The sequence below is a fragment of the Drosophila takahashii genome, chromosome 3L (genome assembly GCF_030179915.1).
Source record: "Drosophila takahashii strain IR98-3 E-12201 chromosome 3L, DtakHiC1v2, whole genome shotgun sequence".
Taxonomy (NCBI): Eukaryota; Metazoa; Arthropoda; class Insecta; order Diptera; family Drosophilidae; genus Drosophila; species Drosophila takahashii.
The window spans coordinates 1,537,190-1,561,477 of record NC_091680.1 but is presented as its reverse complement, the minus strand read 5'-3'; the positions used below and the strand labels follow the sequence as shown (position 1 = coordinate 1,561,477).

Genomic DNA, 24,288 nt, shown 5'->3' with positions numbered 1-24,288 from the left:
TTCTCACTTTTAATTTGGCACGCCGTTCCCTTTTCCCATTTTTCCCATTTTTCACCCCCCTTATCAATGTGTTAGACAAAGGACAAAGTTTTGTTTGATTCCTTTTGTGTGTGCAGCCAACGGCGACGAGGCAGAAAAATAATTATCATTGATACAAAAGCGTGGAAAATACTTCGATGCGTCGGCGGGTGTGCAGGTGTGTCAGCACACACAGCATATATGTTAATATACAACATATACATTTGCCTGATTAAAATGCAACAAAGGACAAGATGCACTCCCGATTTGCTAAACGAACTCGCACTCGAAATGCGAGGCCAGACAGCCGGAACAGATCCATCAATGTGAGAGAGCACGGCAAATAAACAAATTATATTAGTCATCTAATAATAACCGCACACAAAAACTGGCCAGGGCTCATCAATTTATTATAAATATGCTGCGGGCGTCAGCGAAGAGGGGTCTGAAAATTCCCATCAGTTAGTGATTTATGCATTTTTGCTGCAATGTCGCATGCAAATTTCGGTGCCGGAGGTGTGCGGGTGTTGCTCTACGTTCAATATTTTATTAATCGCATGTTATCAATCAAACAACAACTACAAACTGCCAGTGTCACTCCCACAAAGTGTCCAGAGACAAAACCCGAAACTCAGCCAAAGGCAAATGCAGTGAAGCCTGGCGCAGCAGGGAAAGGTATTTAAGATAAATAGGGATCCTAAATATTTATTACTAATACATATTTTTTAAGCCGATAAAAAGAGTTTTTTTATACTAGCATTATTTATTTTAAACTGTTTCTAGACTGTTTCAAGAACTTTTATTGACGTACAAATAAGCAGTAAAATAAAGATGTTTTTTCTTTAGAAATAAATCAATTCTATATCATTTTTAAAAAATTTTGCATACTTTTAGACGACTTCAAAATTAATTTAAAGTTGTCTCCGAATTTCGGTTTTGAATTTAAGATTATTATCAGATTAGATTTAGATTAGATTAGATTTTTAAAAATCTAATAAATTCATTTAAGATCTAATAAACTTTAAAAATCGGAAACCACAATTATTTGACTCCCCCGCAATGGCACAATTATGCAGACTGACCCGTACAAACACAGAAGGGGCGATAGAACAGAGACCACATGCCACACACACGGCGTATGCGTAATGCGCAAATCAAAATCAGAAATTCGAGACCTCCAATTGCCCCCTGTCAAGGCCCCTGTGAGGCCCCCGAACACCGAGCTGCCCCTTTAAGGCTGCGGCTACTTAGCAACAAATTCGATTTGCGAGCCCGGATTCTGTCTACGGCTTGCCACGCGCACACTTAAGATGGGCTCTAAACTAAGGAGAAGGAGGTGGATGTGGATGGGGCGCCTTTGAGCGCAGAGGATGTTCGAAGGGGTCCTGGAGGAGGATCCTCCTGCCGACCAAGCTAGTGTCAGTTATTAACGCAATTAATTCAATCATTATTGAATCATGCAATGCGCAAATGCGAAACGTTGCAGCTGGTTTTGGGACGCAGGATGTAGGATTCATCGGAGTTGCCCGTTAGTCAAAAGCACCATAATCATCGCTCGGTCCTGGGATAATGACGATAATCACCGAAAGATGATGATTATGATTCGGTTTTCGGTGGGGGGGAGATGGAGAGGATGGACCGGACCTGGACCTGGACCTCCCCACTGTTTGCCATCGCCCAAACGCACATATTTGTCATGTCAAATCGCATCCAAAGTGTTACGTCAAAATCAGACCACCTCGCCCCTTTCCGGCGCACATGGAACCCATTTGGCAACATTTTCATTAAATATGCCCAAAGTGAAGTTGCCATTCCCTGACAGTTTATCAAATGCATACCCAACCCCCCGCCACCCAATTCCGAAATTACCACCCCCGTTTCGGACGCACAGCACAAATTAGCTAGCAAATTGTTTGGCACATGGCAGGGCAACAAACTGTCAGCTGAGCGAGGGGTTTGAGGGGTTCTGCCCACCCTTTAGTGGGGGTGTGGCAGAGGGGGGTAAAATTCGATCAAGTGCAAAAGCCAAAAACTAAAACTATTCCGAATCTGCGTTGGATAATTGTCGGCCGTATGCATGATGAATACTTTTGCCTGTAATTTGATATTAAAATCGTTTTCCAAGGGTTCCAAACAGCGAAACTTAGACGCGAGCTCGCAATTACTCTGCCCGCGATATTCTGCGGCTTTCCCTTCCGGACAATGGAAAACCAGTGGAAATTGAGGCTTTTCTGATTTTACAGTGAGCTAAGGTAAATTTTTAATTAGTGTCGAGAGGGGGTAACTGACAGTTGCTTTTCGGATATGCTAAAAACTAAATTGTGTACATTTTTCCTTTTAATGTTGCATAAAATTAAAATTAAATTAAAATTAACTTTTAAAAACTTAGTGGACATTTTTTAAAAAGGTACTCAAACATATTGCAAATTTGTAGGTTTTTATTATATATAATAAAACCTATAGGTTTTTAAATGCAATTTTAGCTTAGCTAGTATTTTTGAGAAGCGCGGAAAGTTGTTCTCTTTTTAAAAAAGGTGTAATAAACAAACTTCAATTTATTAATGGCTTCTTAAATAACATTTTAGTCCTTTTAAATTCAGGATAAATTTAAATTTTCCAGCTGCCCCGAAAGTAGGCAACACTTCTCAGATTTCAGATAAGGGGAATGGGAAAACGCAGGATGTCTTCATTAAGTAATAACACAAATCAATTGTATCCCCTGCATTGATAATTCGCCGATAAATATTTAATTAACCTCCTGTCCCCGGACACGCCGCAGGACAGGACAGGAATTTTTTAATCATCCGCCGCATTCTTTGACACTTGAGGCATCCGACACGCGACGAATTTTCCACGCCAGCCGAAAGTGCGACATTTGACGCCAGACAAACTGCAGCAAAGGGAAAATCCGGGAGGCGGGGAAAATCCAGGGGGCCGACCGACAAACGGAAGAGGCAGAGAGATGGCATTATTATAATAATTGCATTCCCTCGAACCAAAAACAAGAGGAAAGCCAGCTTTTTTCACCGACAATCCGCAGGCGATTAAACAAGAATATTGCCTTCGCCAAGTGAAACCATTTTTCATTTCGGATATCAATTTGTTGTTTACATAATTGTAAAAAATGTTTTCAATAAACAAATTATTTGATTATTATGGCCGCCAATTAAAACAAAAGACAACGCCAATGTGAAAGCGACTGCGGATGCGAATTCAACTCGGCCGCAGACGCCAGCAGCAAAAACAATAGTAGGGAAAACAAGGAAAAGAGGATATTTCTTGGCTTGAACGAATGAAAAATACCGTGTAAAAAGATAAAAAAAGGCAGATCGAATCTTAAAATAACTTTTCCACAGTATACTTTTGGGCTCTAAGTCTTATTTTCCTTTGAGGTAATTATGTTTATTTGCCAATAACTTCATTAAAAAAATCTTAACATCATTGTGAAAAAGTAATTTATAATCAACATAAAATAATTAAATGAATGAAATTAAAGATTGTGAAAAACAGCTACATTTAAAGTTGTACTGAATCTTTATATTTGAAAATCCATTAAAACTATTATACATTATACATGTAATATTCAATATACCTTCGACCTTTTCCATACCTCATACAACAGCAGTGAAAACAAAAAGATAGCGACAATCAGATGCAGATGCAGATGTCGGCTGGAGTAGAACAGAAACAGAACTGAAACAGAAACAGAATTCGACCACTGGCAGCCGGGGCATGGTAAACTGTTTGCTGTTCGCGTTTTTTCCGCCGCCAGGCATTTTCCTGCCTTTCACTTTGAGGGCCGGAAAATGGTGGAGTGCGGTGAAAAAGGACCTTCTCTGTCTCCGCTCCGAAATATTTAATTGCCTTGTATTGCGGTTGGATGCGACGCGTATTAAAAATATTTACCCACAAACACACACGTCTGAAAAAAAGGGGAGGCGGAGGGAAATGACTTTTAAGGTGTTCGAGTGTTTTATTACTGTGGCCCATGAATGCATAACAAGGGAATATGTTAGAAATGAAGTCCTTAAAGATAATTTTATAAATATTAAACAAAGGTGTCTAAAAGTATGCAATGAGAAAATCCACTGGACTTTTTCGAATATACAATTTATTGTAGCCTACTTTTTGGCACCTTTATTAGTGATTTTAAATTATCTTATTTTTCAAAAACTATTTAAACCACCTTCAATCAATTATATCTCTCCCAGTTAAGCCTTAAATAAATTGATTTCTCCGAAATTTGGGTTCATTATTCCACAATTTGTTTCCCCTGGCCCCAATTATATTTAAATCGCGGCTTAATTTTTATGAAGTCACTGCGATTATGGAAATTCACTGCCAGTCACTCCATCATCGAATGGCCCTGTCTGATGCAGCTGTTGAATTATTTTCATTTTATTTTTATATTCCCTGCTTTTTTTTTGGTTGTGTTGTAGCTGGTGTGAGTCGTTAATATTGAATTTTAATTTGTAAGCCTGGCGCAGGTCAGGCTGTATCTTTGAGCTGTGACAGATTGCCAGGTGAGGTCTTCAGACCAACGCCCCCCGATTTTCGACCACTCCCCACTGGTCAATGCAACAGTAAGTTGTCAATTAAATTTGGTCAGCCACATCAAGCAGCCGACGTCAGTGGAGACTCCCCAGCTTCCCAGGCTCTCTACCCTGGAAAACCTCCCACTTCCCCCCACTTTTCAACCGATCTGCCGTTTGCTTAATTTATATGTATCGCCCGTGTAATTGTCAATATGCCAATAAGCTGCGTGTGGCAATATATATAAAAATAATCGAATGCTGGCGGAGGAGAAGGAGCAGGAGGAGCAAACCAGACCAACCTGGAGCTGCAAAAAATTGCAGGGGAATAAAAGGTTGAAGGGGGAAAGTGATTGTTTGTTTCAGTTTATTGAAAGCAGAGAAATCAATCGGAAAAGAGTCAGCGGTTCAGGGATGCAAAAGTCCGAAAACATTGGGGACACAAATCGGAGATTACAAACTAAATGCTAAAAAAGGAGACACAATTCGACAGGTTTCACAAGCCATGAAAGAGTGATTTAAAAAATGTTTTGGAGAATTAACTAAAATAAAGTCAAAAATTGTTTTAAAACATTTAATAAATTTCAAAAAAGTTATGAGTATCTATCCATTTAAAATGATTATTAGTTTTGTTAATTTCATCTAGATTAGGATAAGCCAGGGAAAATCTTATACATCTATTTTAAATATTTTAATTAACCGAAATCCTTTTCTATGGTATAATTATTTATAGATTTTTTAATCAAGACTTAACATTTTTTTATGAATGTTAAATTCATTCTTAAATAAATTAGTATAAAAAAACAACTGCGAAATCGCACCACAATCGAAATAAAAACCAATTAAAAATAACCCCTTCAACTTTAACATCTTAAAGGATAAATCCCCGAGTTAAAAGGCTCAATTGATGATCCAATTTATTTAATTTTAAGTCCTTGGCAAGTGTTTGCCAGTTTGCCAGCCCTAGATCAATGGCACCAACAATTCAGCCGGCAATAATAACAAGTTACGCATACGCAACGTGTTGGACGTAAGTAGCTCAAAAGTGTTAAGGATTCAATTAAAGCGATACAAACACACACAAACACAAAAAGCCGAATACACACAGGCGCACGGGGAAAATACAGATACAGTGAGATGGTAAACAAAAGAGCCGCAGAGCTATAATTCGATTATGGATTTTCCGCCATATTAATGCGAAATATTCGCAGCGCAGTCAACAACAATGTAAGGGGGCAGAAATGAGAAGGAGTCACACACGACCATAATGGCAACAGAAATTATAAATTACGCGACAGATGAAATGTCAATGCATGCGACGACTCCTACTTATTTCATTTATTTAATTAAATGGGCTTAACGCCAAAAAGCACGAAAACACCCGAAAAGATATAGCCCTTAAAGTCGGGGACCTTAAATAGCAAGGAAGAAATAAACCATGGTGTCTAAAAGTAAGCATTGAAAAAATGCAATGAACTTTCGGAAATATAAAAATATTTTGTAGCCTACTCTTAGACACCTTTATAAATAATTTTCCTAGTTTCCAGAATCTAACAAAAATTATAAATTACGCTATAGATGAAATGTGAATGAAATTTTATTTATTTTATTAAATTGGCTTAACGCCAAAAAACCAAAACCCCCGAAAAAATTTAGCCCTTTAAGCTGGGGGCCTTAAATAGCCTGAAGAAATAACCCTGGTTAGTTTATACAAATAGAAATGCACTTGGAAAACTTTATCGGCAGTAAGCTGAAACTTAAATATGCAACAGGAAATATACGCCAATCAAGTGCCAATCTCGGGGGCTGACAACAACATGAAATGTCTTTAAAATAGAACGAAATGTTGCGACTTGCACTACAATATTACCCGGTGGGCGAAATCGAGGAGGCGGGGGCGTAACGTCTTATGACCTGAAAAGTGGCAACGAAAGCGGCCAACCATCTAACAAACCAACTGACGGACAGCCAAAGACCATCAACAACGACGATCCACCTTTCCCCGTAACCGTATGCAAAATACTTTTCCTCGCCGCCTGCATAGATTAACGAACTAAACTTTTTGTGAATGCCCCCGCCGGAAAAATCGGCCCTAGAGTGGGTTACTGTAAAAACTATATCAACACGGTAAGAAATTAGAGATAGAAAAGAAAAAGTAAATATATATTTGGAATTTGTAGAGCCTGAGATCTTTTTCTAATAATAAAATAGTCTTAAACATAAATTTAAAATATATTTGTGGTTAATCTAAAAATAAGAATATTATTAAAATAATATTTTTTAGATAATAGAAATATTATCCTCAAAAGAGGAGTCCATCAAATGCATTAAACAATTTAATTGCATTAAGAGTTTTAATATTATTCTGGAATATTTTTTTGTTTAATATTTGGAGTAACTTAGAGCCAAATCATTAGATAGCATTCTAATCTACTCCACATAAAGAATATTTGATAAAGATTTTAATGAAGTAGCATCACTGTGCTTCAGATAGATTGCTGTGCCTCCTTACATTTTATTTTGTTGGCCCCAAAAAGTTCTCTAATTAAATTTCAAAAGGCACTATATTTACTTAGATGCAAAGTTTCTCTAAGTGAATAAAAACAGCGAACATAGCATAGAGCTGCAAAACTTATTGAGCTGCGCGAAACTTTAAGAAAATCTCGGCTCCCGGTTCCCCCGCCACTGGTTGTTTCCACTCTGATGATGCAACAAATATGCATTTTGCCAGCGTAAATAATTTATTAAATTTTATTGCCGAACGACAGGTAGAACGAGAATGAGACTGAGAATTGGAGTTGTTGGGAATGAGCGGAGAAATTGAGACTGCCAGTGTCAGTTTTGTCTGCCCTTCGTTGTTGTTTTCTGGCTGTTGTTTTTGGTTGTTGTCGTTGTTCGTTTCGTTTTATGGCTAAATTGCAGCAAGTGTCTTGTCTCTTCGCCTCTTTAGCCATTTTCCCCGGTATTTCCATGCCCGTTTTCCAGGTGAAGTTTCTGCCGCTGCGCTGTCTTATAAAAAATGCAAACCGAATGTTGAATAATTCATTATGAATTGAAATACATAATACTCATTTTGTTGCAGCATTTGAATGTTGCACTGGGAATGAAAATGAAGTAGACATTTCAGCCATTTTCCTTAGCCATTTTACCACCCACCCTCTACAACCCATTTTAACCCACCCGAATTTAGAGCCAGACGGCGGCTTAATTGTTTTTCATATTTTAGGGCCACACAACTTTCTTGAAACCCCGCCAAGGATTTTTTGATGTGCGCACATAAAATATAAAATTAAATTTAGCCACGCTTCAGAGGAAAGCAGCTTCAGCTGAGGGTAGACATTTTGCCGCAGACGACGATTCGCCATTTCTCAGACATAAAATCGAGGTGAGATAAGGGCGAGAGAAGTAGAAGTCTCAGGGAGAAGTCCTTAATCAGAAGACTAGCGGGAAAGCAGCCCCGAATTAGGGCTCTCCCTTTCATCCCCAACCCCCCACCTCCTCTTCAGATTTATGTGCATTTGCATATTTTAATTTATTTATATAAATAAAGTTGGCTAAAGACGGAGCTCGAGATAAAAATATAAATGCCAAGAGGTTTATGAACTTCACCGGGGGTTTCTTCTCGTATCTGACAGCATAATTAATTTTAAATTTATTTTATGTACCTACATTTGCATGGTTTTGTGTTGTTATTCATATTTTATTTTATTTTTGCTTACTTTAGTTTCAAAATGTTAGAAACCTAGCAGACTGTGGTAATACTTTTAAAAAATCACTTTAATTTTATTTTACTATTTATATCATTTTTACATTTACGTCATTATTAAATTAGGCACCTTTTAATTAGAAGTTAAAGTTTTTTTAATTTAATTTTTATTGGTATACTTTATATATTTTTTTTTGAAATTTTTCCTGTTTATAAACATTTTAATCCAATTAATAGTGTAACATTTTATGTAATTTAATTTTTATATTTCCTTCTTCTTTGTAATATCCATTTATTTGTCAGAGAAAACTACCTTTCTAGCTATATAAATTACCTGAGCTTCGTAGACTTCACCTTCCACTTACTCAATTACTCTGCGGAACTCTACTCTTTTTTTTATTTATTCACCCTGCTAAAAATGCACACAGAGGCCGCGAAGGGACTGCGGATCTGCTGTTCGAAGTTATAAATCACGCATCTTTAATGGTCGGTGGCCATAAAAAATATGCCAAAGCCGTGTGAAAATATTTGGCCAATATAAAATGTTGCCTGCCTATTTTAGGGCGCACAAATTGCAACAGATGCAGGATGGTATATGTATATATACATTTTTTGCACTTTTCCCTACTGTTGATGTTGATTGCGGTGTTGTTGTTGGCAGGACATTACGAGGCAGGGAGGCATCGAAGCACGTGCCACGGGCGGAATAAAATAAAATATAAAAAAGAAGAAAATAGAGAAGGGAGCGAGTCAGTGGCGCGGTTTATAATCTAATAAGCAATCAATGATGTGAAAAAATGACTGGCAAACCATTTTAAACGCTGCGGTGCACCGCAACTCGACCACAGCAGCCACCACACAACAGCAACAAAAATAAGGGGCAGTTGGAAAAGGAGTTTGGGGTGGATTTTGCATTTTGCCTGTTGGTTTGGTTTGCTCTCTTTTTTTTCTGCATGTTCGGCTGCACACACAATTGTTGCATGCAACACACAGAGCGCAGAAAGCCTGCCAAAAAAAGCTGGCAAACATGGGTTGAGATGGGTCACCAAAGGGACTGGGTGTGGGTCACCAATCCATGAATCCAACAATCCAGAGGGGGTGCGAACACATACTATAAACTGTAAATGCCGCACAATGACAGAGTGTCAATTTATTAGGTGCCACAATTTATGACGGCCGAATACGAAACGAATCGGAAACCGATACCCAAAACCCAAAACTGGCTGCGTTTTGTTTACATTTTAATTTGCCAATAATTGAATATATATTGTTCTTTATGGGTATTCGTATTAATTGGCATTTAGTCGCTCTTGGCAGGGGACTTGATTTGAAATTTGTGTGGGGACTCGGGAATTTTTGGACTCAGAAAGTAGGAAACATTTTAGCAAATCTAGCTTACATATTATATTTACAAGTGCAAATTTATAAGAAATATATAAAAGTATGAAGTAAAAAAAAATATGCGATACAAAATTACTGTTGCCTACTTTTAGACACCTTTATAAGTAATTTAAAAATTCTAGTAATTTCCCAGATTCGTTTTGATTTGTTTTTAGTACAAATCTTTCAAATTAATCCATAATAAAGCGAATTTGTGGGTGAACTCGAATTCGCAGCAAACTATAAAATGCGTACTATATATCTACGTGTGCCTAAACTTTCAGCGATATTTTAAACTTTTTGTTCGTTGGCTGTTTTTTTTTTGCGGGAGTTTTAGAGGCCTCAGCGTATGCAATAATTTTTTCTAATCGCTTTTTCCGCCTGTTTTGAGCTGCAGAAAGTTGTTTCCTTTTTGTTTTTTTCTGGTCTGCTGGAAAGTTGCGTGTGTTTGTTGGCCCTGTTGTTTGTTTTACGTAAAAGTTAACGCATTATTTTGCCGATTGATCGCTGGGCTGCCATTCCAAAACCAATTGCACTCCATTTTTGCCTGCGTTTGCAAAACTTTTTCTCTCTCTCTTCTTTTTTTCTATGCCCGATGTATAAATTACTGCAGTTTTTTAACAAAACAATGATAAAAAATTGTGCGCACAACGAAATTAAAGTTTATGGAGTAGTCAGAAGGGGGCAGTAAAGATTGGCTAAACATGATTGCGGCAATTAGTCTGGAAAGTAAAACAATGCAAAGTCTGAGCAAGCACTTTAATTATAGGGAATAAATGGAGCTAAATGCTTAATTAGCTTCTAAAAATAGCTAAAAGTGCTAGAACTAGTTTTATTTATTTATCAGAAAGAAAGAAAACCACAAACATTAATTTTCTTTTAAATATTTAAATTACAAATCATGCCAAGCAAATATTTCCATTAACTTTTCCATTATTTTCTGGCTATTACCAATCATTCCGTTCTGCATAGTTTACGACTTACAAATATTTTCAAACTAAGCAAATGCTAATTTAAAATCCCCCCATTTGTGACTGCTGACTACTGACCCCTTTCCACAGTTTCCACACCCCTGATTTCCATTCAAGCTTAACTCAGCGGTAAAAATTTATTGAACACTTCCATGCTCGGCATTCGTTGATTTTTCCTTTATTTCCACTCTACCCAGAGCGAAAAACGCTAAATGCAACAAACATATGAGCAAATACTATCCTAACCCCGGTTCCTGTCCCTTCGGAGCCCCCATACCATGCCATACCATCCTATACCATTCCATTTCCCAATGAGCTGTATTCCTCATAATGTAGCGAACGATTTGTATTTTGTATAAATTTTACAGGCAACGTTCGCCGTTTGCTGTTCGTGTTGTTGTTATCGCCGGGTTATATCCGTCGATATATATATATATAATACTGAATCGGTGAAAGGGGGTGGGTGAAAATGGGCGGTAGAACGGGGTAACAGTTATGTATGAAATATAATAAAATTGTACAGGAAATGACGAACAAGTCGAGAGCGGAGAAAGCTCGATGAGGGAACTGGAGAGCTGCTCGAGGAACATTTTAACCATCGAATGGTTTGATTATTAAATCCATGAAGTTTTTCCACATGCAGAAGCACTGGGAGAATAAGTAGATAAGTAAATAAATCTGGATTTTAGAGATAAAGGGAGAAAGAATTTTACCCATGATCCAAATGTAATCTTATGAACATTCTAATATAATTAAGATAATAAAGAAAAACCATAAAATCCCAAAATCTATTAAATATTCCAAAACAAAATATTTTTCTTAATAAATTATAAATAAATGACTAAAAGTATGCAGTGAAAAAAGATAGTAGTCGTCTTTCTGTCAGAACTCATATTACTTTTGTATTAAAAATATTGTTGCATACTTTTAGACACCCAACCTTTAAACACCCAATCGAGAGTTATTCAACTGATTTTAATATCACAAATTATACAAAAAATTGTGGAAAATATATCAATAAATCATAAATTAATTACATATTTTCTTGATTTTTCTCCGTGTGTGTATATATATCAAAATTCACTTGATTGCAGTTTTCAAGTGAAATCCTAGCACACTTCACAACGACTCGTTGGCTGCGCCTAAGGGCTGAGCATTGCAGGATATCGCCAGTATGGCTGGGGAAGCAGAAGGCGAAGAAGTGGGGCCGCCAAGAGGATATAGGAAATATATTCCTATAAATGGGAACACCCCCAGCCCCCACTGTAACCCCCTCGCGATGTAATTGATGTTTCAAGTAGCAAAGTGCGCGCCAAAAACTACGAGGCCCAAGTTGATTTTGATTCAGTTGCTGCAGAATTTTAATGAAGTCGAGTATTGGCTGCAAGTTTTGCGACTAAATCAAATTAAACCACATGTGCTCCTTCCTGCTTTTAAGGAAAAGCCTAGGAAATGAGCCCGACTTTTGGTCTAAGACCGAAAAACTAATGCAAGTTTCTCCCCTTCTTCACTTGTTTTTGGCCTATTTGACTTGGCTTTCAATAATGCTTTTCACGCTAATTAATTTTCGGTTTTACACAAACACGAACCCAATCACACCCCCACACAATCGCAGCCACACACACTTTGGACCGGCACTTGACAATTTCCTGAGCGTCAAAAGATTGGGAAATTCTTGAAAAAATAAGCGAGGGTGATTCACGGAAAATCTCTGGAGTTAAGGGGATAAGGCATTCGATTCCTCCCCAGCAAACACGATGCTTTTTTTGTAAGCGATTCTCAATAAACATAAGGGTATATCTTCTTTGGAGCAAAGATGGTAAAAGACTTTAATGGTAATAAATAAACTTTTTTTAGGTTTTAAAACTATAGTTTTAAAATATTTTCTAAAGCTGTCTTAAAGTATGCAGCGAAAAAAAAATACAGTTCTAATAATATTGTTGCCTACTTTTGGACACCTTAATAAGTGATTTAAAATTCAAGTGAAAATTAATTTTAAAAAATTAAAATTATTAAAAATAGATATCATCCTTCGCTAAACATCATTAGCACTTTGGGATTCAAAAAACATCCTGCAAACCTCTATAGATTTTTAAGACACCCCTTAATATTTTTAAATACAAAGGGTATTTTTTCTTCGACACCCCCCTTTATATTTATTTTTTCCGGCACTCTCCGCACATTAGACATTAGAGATTTTGTTGCCCTTGCCCTGCCCTTCCGCTGGCGTTTCCTGCTGTGAGTTTTGGCTAAATTGCATTGCCACGACAACTGCGTCTGAGGCTTGTTGCTTGAGCGAATCAGAAATTGTGGCAGCCACCCCGCAACCGAAAACCTCAGAAGAGCCGCACAAGTGCCGCTTGACTCGGACTGTTTTGCCGGGACTTAGGGCTTAGGGCCAGGGAGTTACTGCTCCTTCACGCCCAATTGATGCGGTCTTAACGCCTGACTAGAGACCAGAAATCTGGCAGAGGGTCTCGGGTCTCTTGCAAACCTGCCTCAAAAAGGCTGAGTTTGTCTAACAAAAAAATAAGGTTTCGGTTTCGCACGGAACGCCTTCTTCCCGATTCTGTGACATGGGGCGTTTCCAGACAGAAAATGGCGGAAGATGCGAACGCCCCAACGTTTTTAGATAATCCAATTTGGAGACACCCGGAAAGTCAGCCCTCAAAAAAACTGGGATCGTTGGGAAAGGGAAGATTTCTTTATGGCTTTGATCAGTTTTCCATTTAAATCAACCCTATCTTTTGTGTATTTTTAGGATTTTTTAACGTATTTCGAAGATTACTCTGCTTTTTTTATATTTAATATCTACAAGAATAATATATAAAGAAGAAGAATATATAAAAAATAAATATGAAAGAATTTATTGCGAACTTTAAAGATATCTAAATGTCTTATTTTTACCCTAATAAAATTAACCGTAAAGATATTTATTTAGCAGTCTAAATTAGCAAAAATATTCTAAAATGAAGTTATGCAATTAGTTAGGCAGCTCTCCTGTTTATTTAAGTATAACTCAAATTTTCCTATCATTTAAAGACAAGACCAAATATGATTTAATTGCAGTTTGTGTGAGGCTTAGCTACTTAAAATGAAAGCAATGCAATCACTAGAAAAGTTTATGCAATTTCAATCATCATACATTCAAGTTTAAACTTGGACTTTTCCCAATTAATCTTTCCAAAAAGCCTAGATCAACATTAATTTAACAACTCCTAATAATGTTTTCCCGTTAGAGAAGTTATAAATTCTACTGGCGAAAATTAATCCCAGCTTTAAGAAACTAGTTTTACTATTGATTAAATTCGCTGCCTGTCCGGGGCCATCAAATGCAGAGTTGAGTGCCATGGATTTTCGGGGCCGATTGGAGGAATCCGCCAAGGCAAAGCAATCGCTAAGCCGCATAATTATATATAGAATACATAAATGCAGATGGCCCCGCAAATGTGGGTGGGGTTTGGGCTTCTCCCCTCTGTGGTGTTTCAGATATTCCATATAGACATATAGACTGGGCCCGCATCAGGCGAAGCGCAACTCAACTCCACGCAACTCAACTAATGGTCCATTCGTGGCACTTGGTTATTGACGTTGGACTCCAATTGTATTAACAATGCATGCAGCAAGTGCACCAGCAAAAGCAGGGGGCGTTGCAGGGGCTGAGGGGGAGGAGGAGGCGTCAAAGAAGGCGTGGTCAATGGGAGAAGGGGAGAGGAGGGAGAACGGGTCAAGCAGCAAGCGGTAACGGTTCGCTTTGATGCCAAAATCGAAGCGTGGTCAACTTCATTTCGCTTAATTTCGTGTTGAGGCTCACAAATGAGGTACAGTGGATACGCGATAAATTGGAAAGGGTCCTGGATTAGGGATTTCAAGATTAAAATGTTTTTTTTAGAAATTTTGAAAGCATTTATTTGTACTTTTACGAAGATATGATTTTTAAAAATCTATTTACTACAAAAATATTATTACATTTTAGTTCGATCAAAAGATTTTAATAAGAATTTAAAAGTTACAAAATGAAATTTAAAATTGATCTAAAAGTATTTGGATTCTCTTATAAAAGTGTCTAAAAGTATACAACAATATTTCTCCATTAATTTCCATGCTACTATTTTTCATTGCATACTTTTAGACACCTTTAAAGGTTAAACCGTAAAAATGTATTTTTCAAACAAAAATATTTTAATAGAGTTTTTAAAAATGTGATTTATGAAAGTTCAATAATCTGAGTTTCCACTGTAAGTGGAGTAGGTAGGGGCAGTGCGCGATGCGTGTCCGCTAATCCGCTGGCCATGGGATCGGGGAAATCGGGTGGATCTGGGGTATATGGTAGGTGGGGGGTAACTCTCCCCCGCTGCCCCCTTTCGATGCATGCCACTCAGCTATGACATTTTGGCAGCGTCGAGTGCACCAAGACTGTCAAATGAGTTGTAATGAAATCTCACTCAGGACTCGGGATATATATACCTCCAATGTGTTCTGTATGTGTGTGTGGGGTCCAGTCAGCTTTGGTCAGCTGCACATATAATAAATAAATTATTTGGCATTTGGCGTGGCGTATTATTGAAGGCAACTGCAGCTGGATAACCACACACACACATACAGTGCCATTCGGGCTCACACGGACGCACAGCAGCGCCATCTGTCGTCCGCGTTTTGAGACAGATTTGGGCATTAGCGTGATTAGTCTCAATAGTCGCTAGTATTTAGATACAAACGCCGAGTAATCAGGGGGCAAAACTAACTTAAACTTGGAAAAAGGGAAGTAGGTTTGACAATTAAATATTCGAAATACTTTAAACCTTAAAATATAAGTGAAGAAGAACATTTTAAATAAATTTTAGAGGGTATCTTAATATTGTATTATAACTAAATGAGTTTTATGAGGTTTGAAACCACTTTAAATTTAGCCTAAAATAATACTGTAAAAATGTAACATTGCGCTTTGATACTGAAATAAATTGTAGCATACTTATAGACACCTTTATAAAATAGAGAAAATTCTTCTGAGTATTTTCACAACATAATACAAATTTGTTTTAAAAATATTATCTTATATCATACTATCTTAGTCGGAAAACGGATATGTGCTGTTTAAGGAATTAATAGTGAAGTTAGGGGTCCTCCGGATTAGTCACCCTCCCCAAATAAAGCAATTTTAGCCGGGCGAAAAAGAAAAACTTGTGAATAATATATAATTTGCGGCGTAATGAGCCGAAAAGTAAATCCATCCATTGCATGTCCTGGGCCCATAAAACTAGGCAACGATTTCTGAGAACATCGCCACATTGTCTGGCCTGCGGGAAAAGTGGGAAAAGGGGAAAGGGCTAAGAGGGAAATGGAAAATGGGAAAACGGACGAAGTGGATAGGAGCACTCTCAGTCAGTCACATGGCAAAAAGTTACAAGTAATACTTAACGCTAAATGGGCACAAGTGCCCACCTGAGCCAGTGCCACTACAAAAGTCTGTTGTGTTTTTATTTTTCTGCTTTTTTTTCTACACTTCACGTTCATGGAAATTTTTGTAATGAAGTTATCGACAAGGTGGATCCGAAAACGAATCCGAATCCGAAGCCAGCCACTAACATATGTAGAACAATATGCAAATGTTACTTTGTTATGCAATTAGTGAATTCGATGCAAGCCACTCGACGGTCGGCAAACAGACAACCGCAGCAACGACAACCAAGTCGCCACTCGAAGGTTCAGTCAGCCAGTTAAATGTATCGTTGACGTTGCAATTCGAATTAGAACATCGATGCATAAAAGTCTCGGTAGTTGGAGCAGAAAGTATCCCTTTCAATAATCAGGTACCTCTTAAATGACGTAAAAGTGATTAAACTTGGAAGAAATATTTAAAACAATGTAGGTAGAGATTTAAAAATAATGAAAAATAATAAAAACTAAAACTTGAAGCTAAATAATTATTTTTTAAATATTTTTTATAGTTTGTATTTTTAATTTTTTTAAGAATATTTAAAATGTTAACAGTTATTAAATAAAATCCTTAAAGATTTTAATGTTTTTTTAAAGGTGTCTAAAAGTGTGCCGTGCTCAATAAATTATAGTATACTTTTAGACACTTTTTAAAGTAGAATCAAATTTTTAGCTGCTTTTTCCTGAATATACAAACAAAAAAAATTAAATAGTAAAACTAAAAGTTTTCTTGCCCTTAAAAGATCTAAGAATATTTTAGAGTATTTAACATTGTATATTCCCTATTGCAAACCCTAAACCCATACTAAACATGGATATCAAAATACAAAAAAATGAAATTAAACGAAAATAGGTCGATTTTGCATGTCAATCAAATGGCAAAAGGTGGGCGGAAATTCTAAACAAGACGACAGACAAGAGGAGACGGCGCATCGAGCGCTAACCAAAGCGAGTCACACAATTAATTGAAGCACCACTTACCTTTTTCCTCACTTTGCTCATACTTGAATCTCTGTATTTTGCAGGCCAAAATGATGGAGAACTCGCATGCCTGGATGGGCGCCACCGGATCCACGCTGGCAGGTTTGTAGAGAAACTAAGTCACAATAATCGAAACCAACTGATCGTTTTTTGAACTCGATCTCTGCTCTTTCAGCAGACAGCTACCAGTACCAGTTGCAGTCTATGTGGCAGAAGTGCTGGAACACCAACCAGAACCTGATGCACCACATGCGCTTCCGCGAGCGAGGTCCTTTGAAGTCCTGGCGTCCCGAGACGATGGCCGAAGCTATTTTCAGTGTCCTGAAGGAGGGACTCTCTCTGTCGCAGGCCGCCCGCAAATACGACATCCCGTATCCCACTTTTGTGCTCTATGCAAATAGGGTGCACAACATGCTGGGTCCCTCCATCGACGGCGGCCCGGATCTGCGACCCAAGGGGCGGGGCAGACCGCAGAGAATCCTCCTGGGCATCTGGCCCGATGAGCACATCAAGGGCGTCATCAAGACGGTGGTCTTCCGCGACACCAAGGACATCAAGGACGATAGTTTGGCGGCCCACATGCCGCCCTACGGCCGACATTCGGTAGGTAATTACTGCAGTATAATTCGCTGAGTTGCCCATTGATTGATTGATTGAGCAGATTGCTGGAAACAATTAAATACTTCATAAAATTAAAATAAATCAAAAAAAAAAGTAGTCGCTAATAAAAATCAATTAAATATGGTATAATTCCTAAACCCTTGAAAACCTTTAATTTAAAGATTTATGGAAACAACTTAATAGTAAATTAAATTAAAACAGTAAATAAAAGGAGCAAATTAAGTAAATTAATTGAAATTAGGATAATAACTAAACTTTTCTGTTGATATACAAATTCCAATAATATTTTCTCTTGATTAGACATGACATTTTAGTGCTCTTTCTTTAAAGATTTAAATGTATTTAATGCATTTTATTTTATATCTTCAAATTTATGATTATGAATTGATATTAAATTAGTTTAATAATAATATTTAATTATTATTTATCGCCATTTTTAATCAACGTATTTAAAGTCAAAGCATTTCTAACATTTAAGACAATTATTTTAATTTACTTTGTGATACTTAATATTTGTTTTTAATAATGTAATCTACTATTTTAATTTATATTAACTTTTCAAAATTTATTTCAAGGCAAAAAACTTCAATTATTTAATATACCTATACTAATATGCTCTTCGTAAAGATTTTCTTAAGAGTTGTAGTACAAATTACAAATTTAACTTACATTTTGTCTTACTAATTACTAAAACGTTTTCTTGAATTAATAGTTAGAAACGGCAGCTTTGCGAGGTATACTGTATTTATAAGGAGCCATTCCCCTGAACCGAACTAACTGCTCTCGGGTTAGCCCGCGTTTCCCTTGCAGGACATTCCGCTGAGCTATCCCGGCGCAAGTGGCGCCCTGGCCGGAGCGCCCAGCTCGCTGGCCTGTCCGAATGGTAGTGGTCCGCAGGCCGGAGTGGGCGGAGTGGGAGGAGTGGGTGGCGGCGATCAGCACATGTCGCAGGAAACTGCCGCTGCGGTGGCCGCAGTGGCCCACAACATCCGACAGCAGATGCAAATGGCAGCGGCCGTGCAGCATCAGCACGGGGAGGCGGGACCACCGCCCGTTCCGCCGGGTTTGTTCAATCTGCCACCCCACCCGGGAGTAGGGGTGGGGGTGGGGGTGCCAGGAGCGGGCGGAGGCAGGGCCAGCATATCGCCGGCCTTGAGCAGCGGCTCAGGGCCCAGGCATGCGCCTTCGCCATGCGGTCCCGCTGGCCTCCTGCCGAATCTGCCGCCCAGCATGGCCGTTGCACTGCACCACCAGCAGCAGCAGCAACAGCAGGCCGCCCACCATCATCTCCAGCAGCTCCACCTGCAACAGCAACAGCAACAGGCCCACTTGCACCACCATCAGCAGCAGCAGCAGCATCACCACAAATCCGGTGGCTTCGGTGCCAGCTCCAGTTCCTCGGCCTCCTCCTCCTCGCTGGGTCAGCATCATCCCGCCTCCAAGGCCAAGGGCAGTCCGCTGCGCAGCGAAACCCCTCGTCTCCACTCCCCGCTCGGCGATCTCGGCCTGGACATGGCCGGCTACAAGCGGGAGTTCTCGCCCAGTCGTTTGTTCGCCGAGGATCTGGCCGAGTTGGTGGGCGCCAGTGTCTCCTCTTCCTCCTCCTCGGCGGCAACGGGCGCTGTGCCTCCAGAAAGATCAGGGGGAGGCTCCTCCCAGACAGCGGGAACCGATGCGCCCAGTTCCTCCAGCAGTGGTGGCATCAAAGTGGAGCCCATTACCACCACTAGCGAGTAGAAAAGAGGGTGAAATGAATAAGAAATAAGTGAAATGAAAAGTTATGAAATGATAAAAATGGAAAAACTTGTGTACACCTATACCTTGGTTAATATACTACACTTTATTTTATAATAATTTTATAATAGAATATTAATATTCCATATAACATGATAAAATAAATTGTACAAAAGTTTTTTTAATTAAAAATCAAAAATATATTCCCAAAAAATATGTACATAAACTAGATGTAAAACGTAAATACATTTTAAAGGTTTCTCTTCCAAATCTTTTGTTTTTTTAAATTTTAAAAAACCCATTACTCGATATTCAAACGAATTTAAACATAAGCTTTAACAACTTTTGTGTTTGATACTTAAAAATGTACATTATCTCCGTAGTTAACCAAGGTATACGTTTACATGCGCCAGTTTATCTCTAGTTTCCTCCACGCGATCCTCGATCGCCACCTAGTTTCTATTCCTAGCGTACTTATTGAATCAAAATTGAAAGTATTATTATGTTATAGTCCATCAGTCTAACTAAATAAATAGCGATCGATCTCTTTAGTTGTAAGCTACAGCTGAAAGGTGGAAGGAGGAGCAGAAAACCCGGAACATTCCACAAAACTTAAATTAAAAACAGCAAACCGAAATAGAAACCGAAAACCAACCCCAGCAGCATAATATTAATTAAATGTAAACGAAATCAAAAGAGTTTTGAGCGGATTTAACTTGGTAAATTGTGTGCCCGAATTTTGTTTTAGAATTTACTAAAAAAAAAATAAGAGAATGGAAAATGTACAAAATTACTGAAGAAAAAAGAAGGGAAATCAACTAAATTTAATGTTTAGGCTTAACGATAAAAACAAGAGATTCACAAAAAATGCCTTTCGGAATTAAATTCAGCGTTGAAATTTCAACGCAAACAAAATTTGTAAAAAGAAAAGAAACAAGAAACAAAACAAGTGAACTTTTTTAAACGTATTTATACAAGCGAAATTTTTAGACAAAATTTAGAAACGAAATTTTTGTACAACGACTACTGCTGCGATCCGGTCAAACTTTATATGCCCCTGATTTAAGATTATTGGAAACTGGAGCTTGAAAAAATATCGAAATTATCGTACAATTTCGAATCAACGTTGTGAAAATATCGATAATTTTAAAGCTCTATTAAAAACCCCGCATATTAACCCCTTCAAGCACCCCACTAGATCCCCTTCTAAAGTGCCTTTTCTAGCCTTAATTTGGACTCTGCTCCGCTTCTGTCCCGGCGAAAAAAGCGAGCACCGAGATTCGCAGCAGAATTCGTGGATTTATTTTACACAAGTCTGGCGACATTATGATGGGATGGAATATCGAGAGGAGAACATATAAGTCTTTTGGTTAAAAACCCCTTTCGGCAGCATTTCGTTTAGGCAAGCACACAATTGATTAATCGCAGAAATGAGAGTTAATTACGATAATGGATAAACACAACTATTTTTGCATACGCAAGAACATCTACCATAGCCATAGCCCGTATATAAACACACACACGATATATAAGTATCTATGTAATCCCCATGAGAATCCCCCTCCGCAAAATAGACTTTGATGTTCCACACACCATGTATCGAAACTTAACAAACTACTTTCGGAATAGGATGTAATATAAAAAAAACAATGGCAAGAGTTAGCAATTAAAACAAAAAATCTCCTGGATATTATGTATCTTTGTACGATCTGTGTCCAAGTCCAAAACTCAACATTTTCTATAAACTTTAGTGCAAACTTTATGTTCAAATTAACTTTAAATGTCGAAATGAATGTTCTAATTAATCCAAGAAAACAAAAAGCGGAAAAATGGAAAACCGAAACGAACAAAAGTATTTTATAAAAACATTGAAAAGTAACCCAAGCCCGAAAAAGTCTTTTCATTGCTTCGAACCTCATCTTGAAATGCAGTTTCTATCTTGGGATTTCAGCGGACTTTACGACAGATTTTATAAATCCACCGTGAAAGTAGAGCTTGAAAAAATCGACAGTTTGCTATTTCTCGATATTTAATTTGCGTTTTCTCCTTAAAACATTGGCATTATCGAGTCGACATTGCCAAAATATCAAAAATGTCGATAATTTTCCAGCTCTACAGAAAAGTCTTCTCTTCTCTTACCAACCAACATCAATCTTCTTCAATCTTCTTAGCTTGGCTTAGTGTTTATTGGGTTAAATCATAGTGGAATCTGGAGGAAACTATCTCGGGAGCTCAGAGCACCAGGGGAGCGGCCTCCGCCGGCGGCTGATTGATCTCCTGGTGGCGCTGCAGCAGGCCCAAACACTGGCCCAAACACTGGGTGCTGGCCGTCGAGATGGCCTTGAGCAGGAGGAGATCGGGATCCGTGGGCGAGAAGGAAGCGCAGTCGATGCTCTCGATGGCCCGGGCCAAAGAAGCGTTGCTGGAATGTAAAGTGGTATAATTAGTTTACCCTCTAAAACAGCTAGAGAAGATTCCTCACCATTGTTCAGTGAGATACAAAGCCTGGCGAGCTGAGACCATGGCATCAGAGGCGGCCAGCAGTTCGCGCGGCGGCAGCGGCGACGAGTTGCTGATGTCCATGGCCTTCATGTGGCTCTCGACCACCGCGCGCAGGCCATCGACCCACTCCTGCCGAGCCCTGGCATCGTTGGCCCTCAGCTTCACCGTGTCCCCGGAGGCACAGGCGATGGCGAAGGTCCTGGAGTCCTCGTCACTTGGATAGACCACGGCGCCAGCCAACTGCACCTGACCCCTCGGCGCACTGGCGAGCACGTGGGGCGAGGGAGCGATGTCGTCGCCCACCGTCGAGGAGTCGCACAAGTAGTAGCTCAGCGATCCGGTCTTTGCGTCCACTGTGAACCAGCGGTACTGCCAGCCTGGAAATAAATACTACGATTAACGATGACGTTCTATGTGGTGTGTGTATTTAAGCGTATATTTTGGGTAGCATCGATTATAATAAAGTTATTAAACAGTGCAGTAACCCTCATTGTTTTATATTTTGAGGAATATTTAATGCTTTTCATAATAAAGACAGAAGTTAAGGGAATTTTTTGGTTAGTATTAATTATAATAAAGCTATTAAGCCGTATAATAATCCACATTGTTTCATATTTTGAGGAATAATTAATTATTTTCATAATAAAGACGGAAGTTTTTTTGGTTAATATTAATTATAATAATATTATTAAACAGTGAAATAAGCCACATTGTTTCATATTTTGAGGAATAATTAATTATTTTCATAATAAAGAATTCTGAATTCGGTTTTTAAAGTGTATCTAAATGATTTTGTGTTTTGATTTAAGTAAAGGATATAAAATATAGTAAATTGCTAATCTTTTTGGGCCAATATTTTTTAAGGTGAGTGATAAATAGGCAAAATGTGACTAGAAAAATGTTTGAGGAATATTTATATAGATAGTTATTTAAAAATAAAAGGGTTTTTAATGGATTTCTCAAATAAATCTAATAAAATTGGGGTTCTTTTGGGAGTTTTCTAATGGATCTTGGGATCTGTTCAGTTATAGGATAGTAATTCAAGGCATTTTAAATATTTGTAGGCCAGTATCTTCAAAGGTGAAAATAAAAGAAAAGGGCTTTCTAAAGGATTTCTAAAATAAATCTAAAAAAAATTGGGGTTCCGTTGAGAGTTTTCTAATGAAACTTGGGTTTTCTTCAGTTATAGGATATTAATAGAGCAGTATCTCCAAAGGTAAGTGAAATTATGCGCAGTACCTGATAAGAACAGTAGATAATGAATATTGATATTATACTTTATACATCATACCCTTCATCACATTCGTGTATTTGCTGAGCTGTCCGCTGAGTTTCAGCTTCGCGGACTCCCGGATAATCCTGTTCAGATTGCTCTCCATCCTGCCGGCTCCCAGAAAATCCTGGGAATCCTTGAAACCCCTGGAGGATTCGGGGTGCTCCTCCCGCGGAAAGTGGGTGCTCCGCGGGCCAAAAGTCGACGAGGAACTTCCGGCTAAGGGGGCGGCTGCTGCTGGCAGTGGGGGCGTGGCCTGCCGCGGTCGGTTCTTCTTCTTGCGCTGGCGGAACGAGTTCTTGATTTTGCGTAAAATGTTTGCAGATTTTATAATATTTTATTTTTTTTTTTTTTTTTGGGTTTTTTTTCAGCAATGCTTGCTGATAGTGATGGTCGCACGACGTGTGCATATGACCAGATACGATATATCGGGATAGTATCGCATGGATGCTTCCCGAACAGCGGGGTTGGCCGGTGGCAAATCCACGAATTACCTTTCTACATGGATATAATTAACGTTAAATAAAAATTACCTACAAGTTGATTTGTGCTTCATTAATAAATTTTGCAACTTCTCTATAAAAAAGCTGCTCTTTTGATAAAATGAGATCTGAAATATTAAAGAAACGATTAAAGATTTTATATTTTCTTCTGATCAAGATATGTCTTTGGCAGTTAAAAATTTGGTGATTAGCATCGTCGATCAGATTACATAAGGCACAAAGATTGCTGTCAATTGCCTTAATACGAAACAGAAAACAATTGTCATATGTAGACTCAGTCATTAATCTATTAATCAATTTAATGTCTTTTGCCTTCCATTTAAGTTTTATGTGCCACGGAATAATTGATAATGTAGGATAAGTCTTCGCAAAGATGCCTCCATCCTCCCTTGCTAATCTTTCGTACTCAGATCCCCATTCTTTCCAAATCTCTTGATTTAGCAATCTTTTAGCTTCACCTATACTAAGTTTGTAATCAATATCAGTGCCATCATAAACGGCCTGTTTAGCTAAAAAATCAGCCTTTTCGTTTAAGTCTAGAGACATATGACCAGGTATCCACTGCAGGTAGCATGAGGATATACACGAAATACTAAGAAGATTATGAATATCAGATACTGTGTTATTATCA

At 38.3% G+C, this 24,288-nt stretch overlaps 2 protein-coding genes across 2 annotated transcripts in view; one reads left to right on the top strand and one right to left on the bottom strand.

Annotated features, from left to right (window-relative positions):
• bab1 (bric a brac 1) overlaps nucleotides 1–19,382 on the top strand; it is a 68,238-nt gene extending 48,856 nt beyond the window's left edge. Inside the window, exons 2-4 of the mRNA XM_070215054.1 lie at nucleotides 17,069–17,126; nucleotides 17,200–17,627; nucleotides 18,438–19,382. Coding sequence (XP_070071155.1) covers nucleotides 17,069–17,126; nucleotides 17,200–17,627; nucleotides 18,438–19,382 — 1,431 coding nt within the window. The remainder of the gene's footprint in view (nucleotides 1–17,068; nucleotides 17,127–17,199; nucleotides 17,628–18,437) is intronic.
• A 2,151-nt stretch (nucleotides 19,383–21,533) lies between these two features.
• LOC108055374 (oxysterol-binding protein-related protein 11) lies at nucleotides 21,534–23,532 on the bottom strand. Its single transcript, XM_017138691.3, has 3 exons — nucleotides 23,173–23,532; nucleotides 21,862–22,258; nucleotides 21,534–21,801 (listed from the first exon to the last, which is right to left on the bottom strand). Exons 1-3 carry the CDS (start codon nucleotides 23,258–23,260, stop codon nucleotides 21,612–21,614), a joined length of 675 nt encoding a protein of 224 aa, XP_016994180.1. The 5' UTR covers nucleotides 23,261–23,532; the 3' UTR covers nucleotides 21,534–21,611.
• Between the last annotated feature and the right edge of the window lie 756 nt (nucleotides 23,533–24,288).

Coding starts and splice junctions, on each gene's coding strand:
- LOC108055374 (XM_017138691.3), bottom strand. CDS start 23,260: ATGGAGAGCAATCTGAACAGGATTATCCGGGAGTCCGCGAAGCTGAAA. Junction 22,259..23,172: donor ATACACGAATGTGATGAAGG/GTATGATGTATA, acceptor ATTTATTTCCAG/GCTGGCAGTACCGCTGGTTC. Junction 21,802..21,861: donor TTGTATCTCACTGAACAATG/GTGAGGAATCTT, acceptor TTTACATTCCAG/CAACGCTTCTTTGGCCCGGG.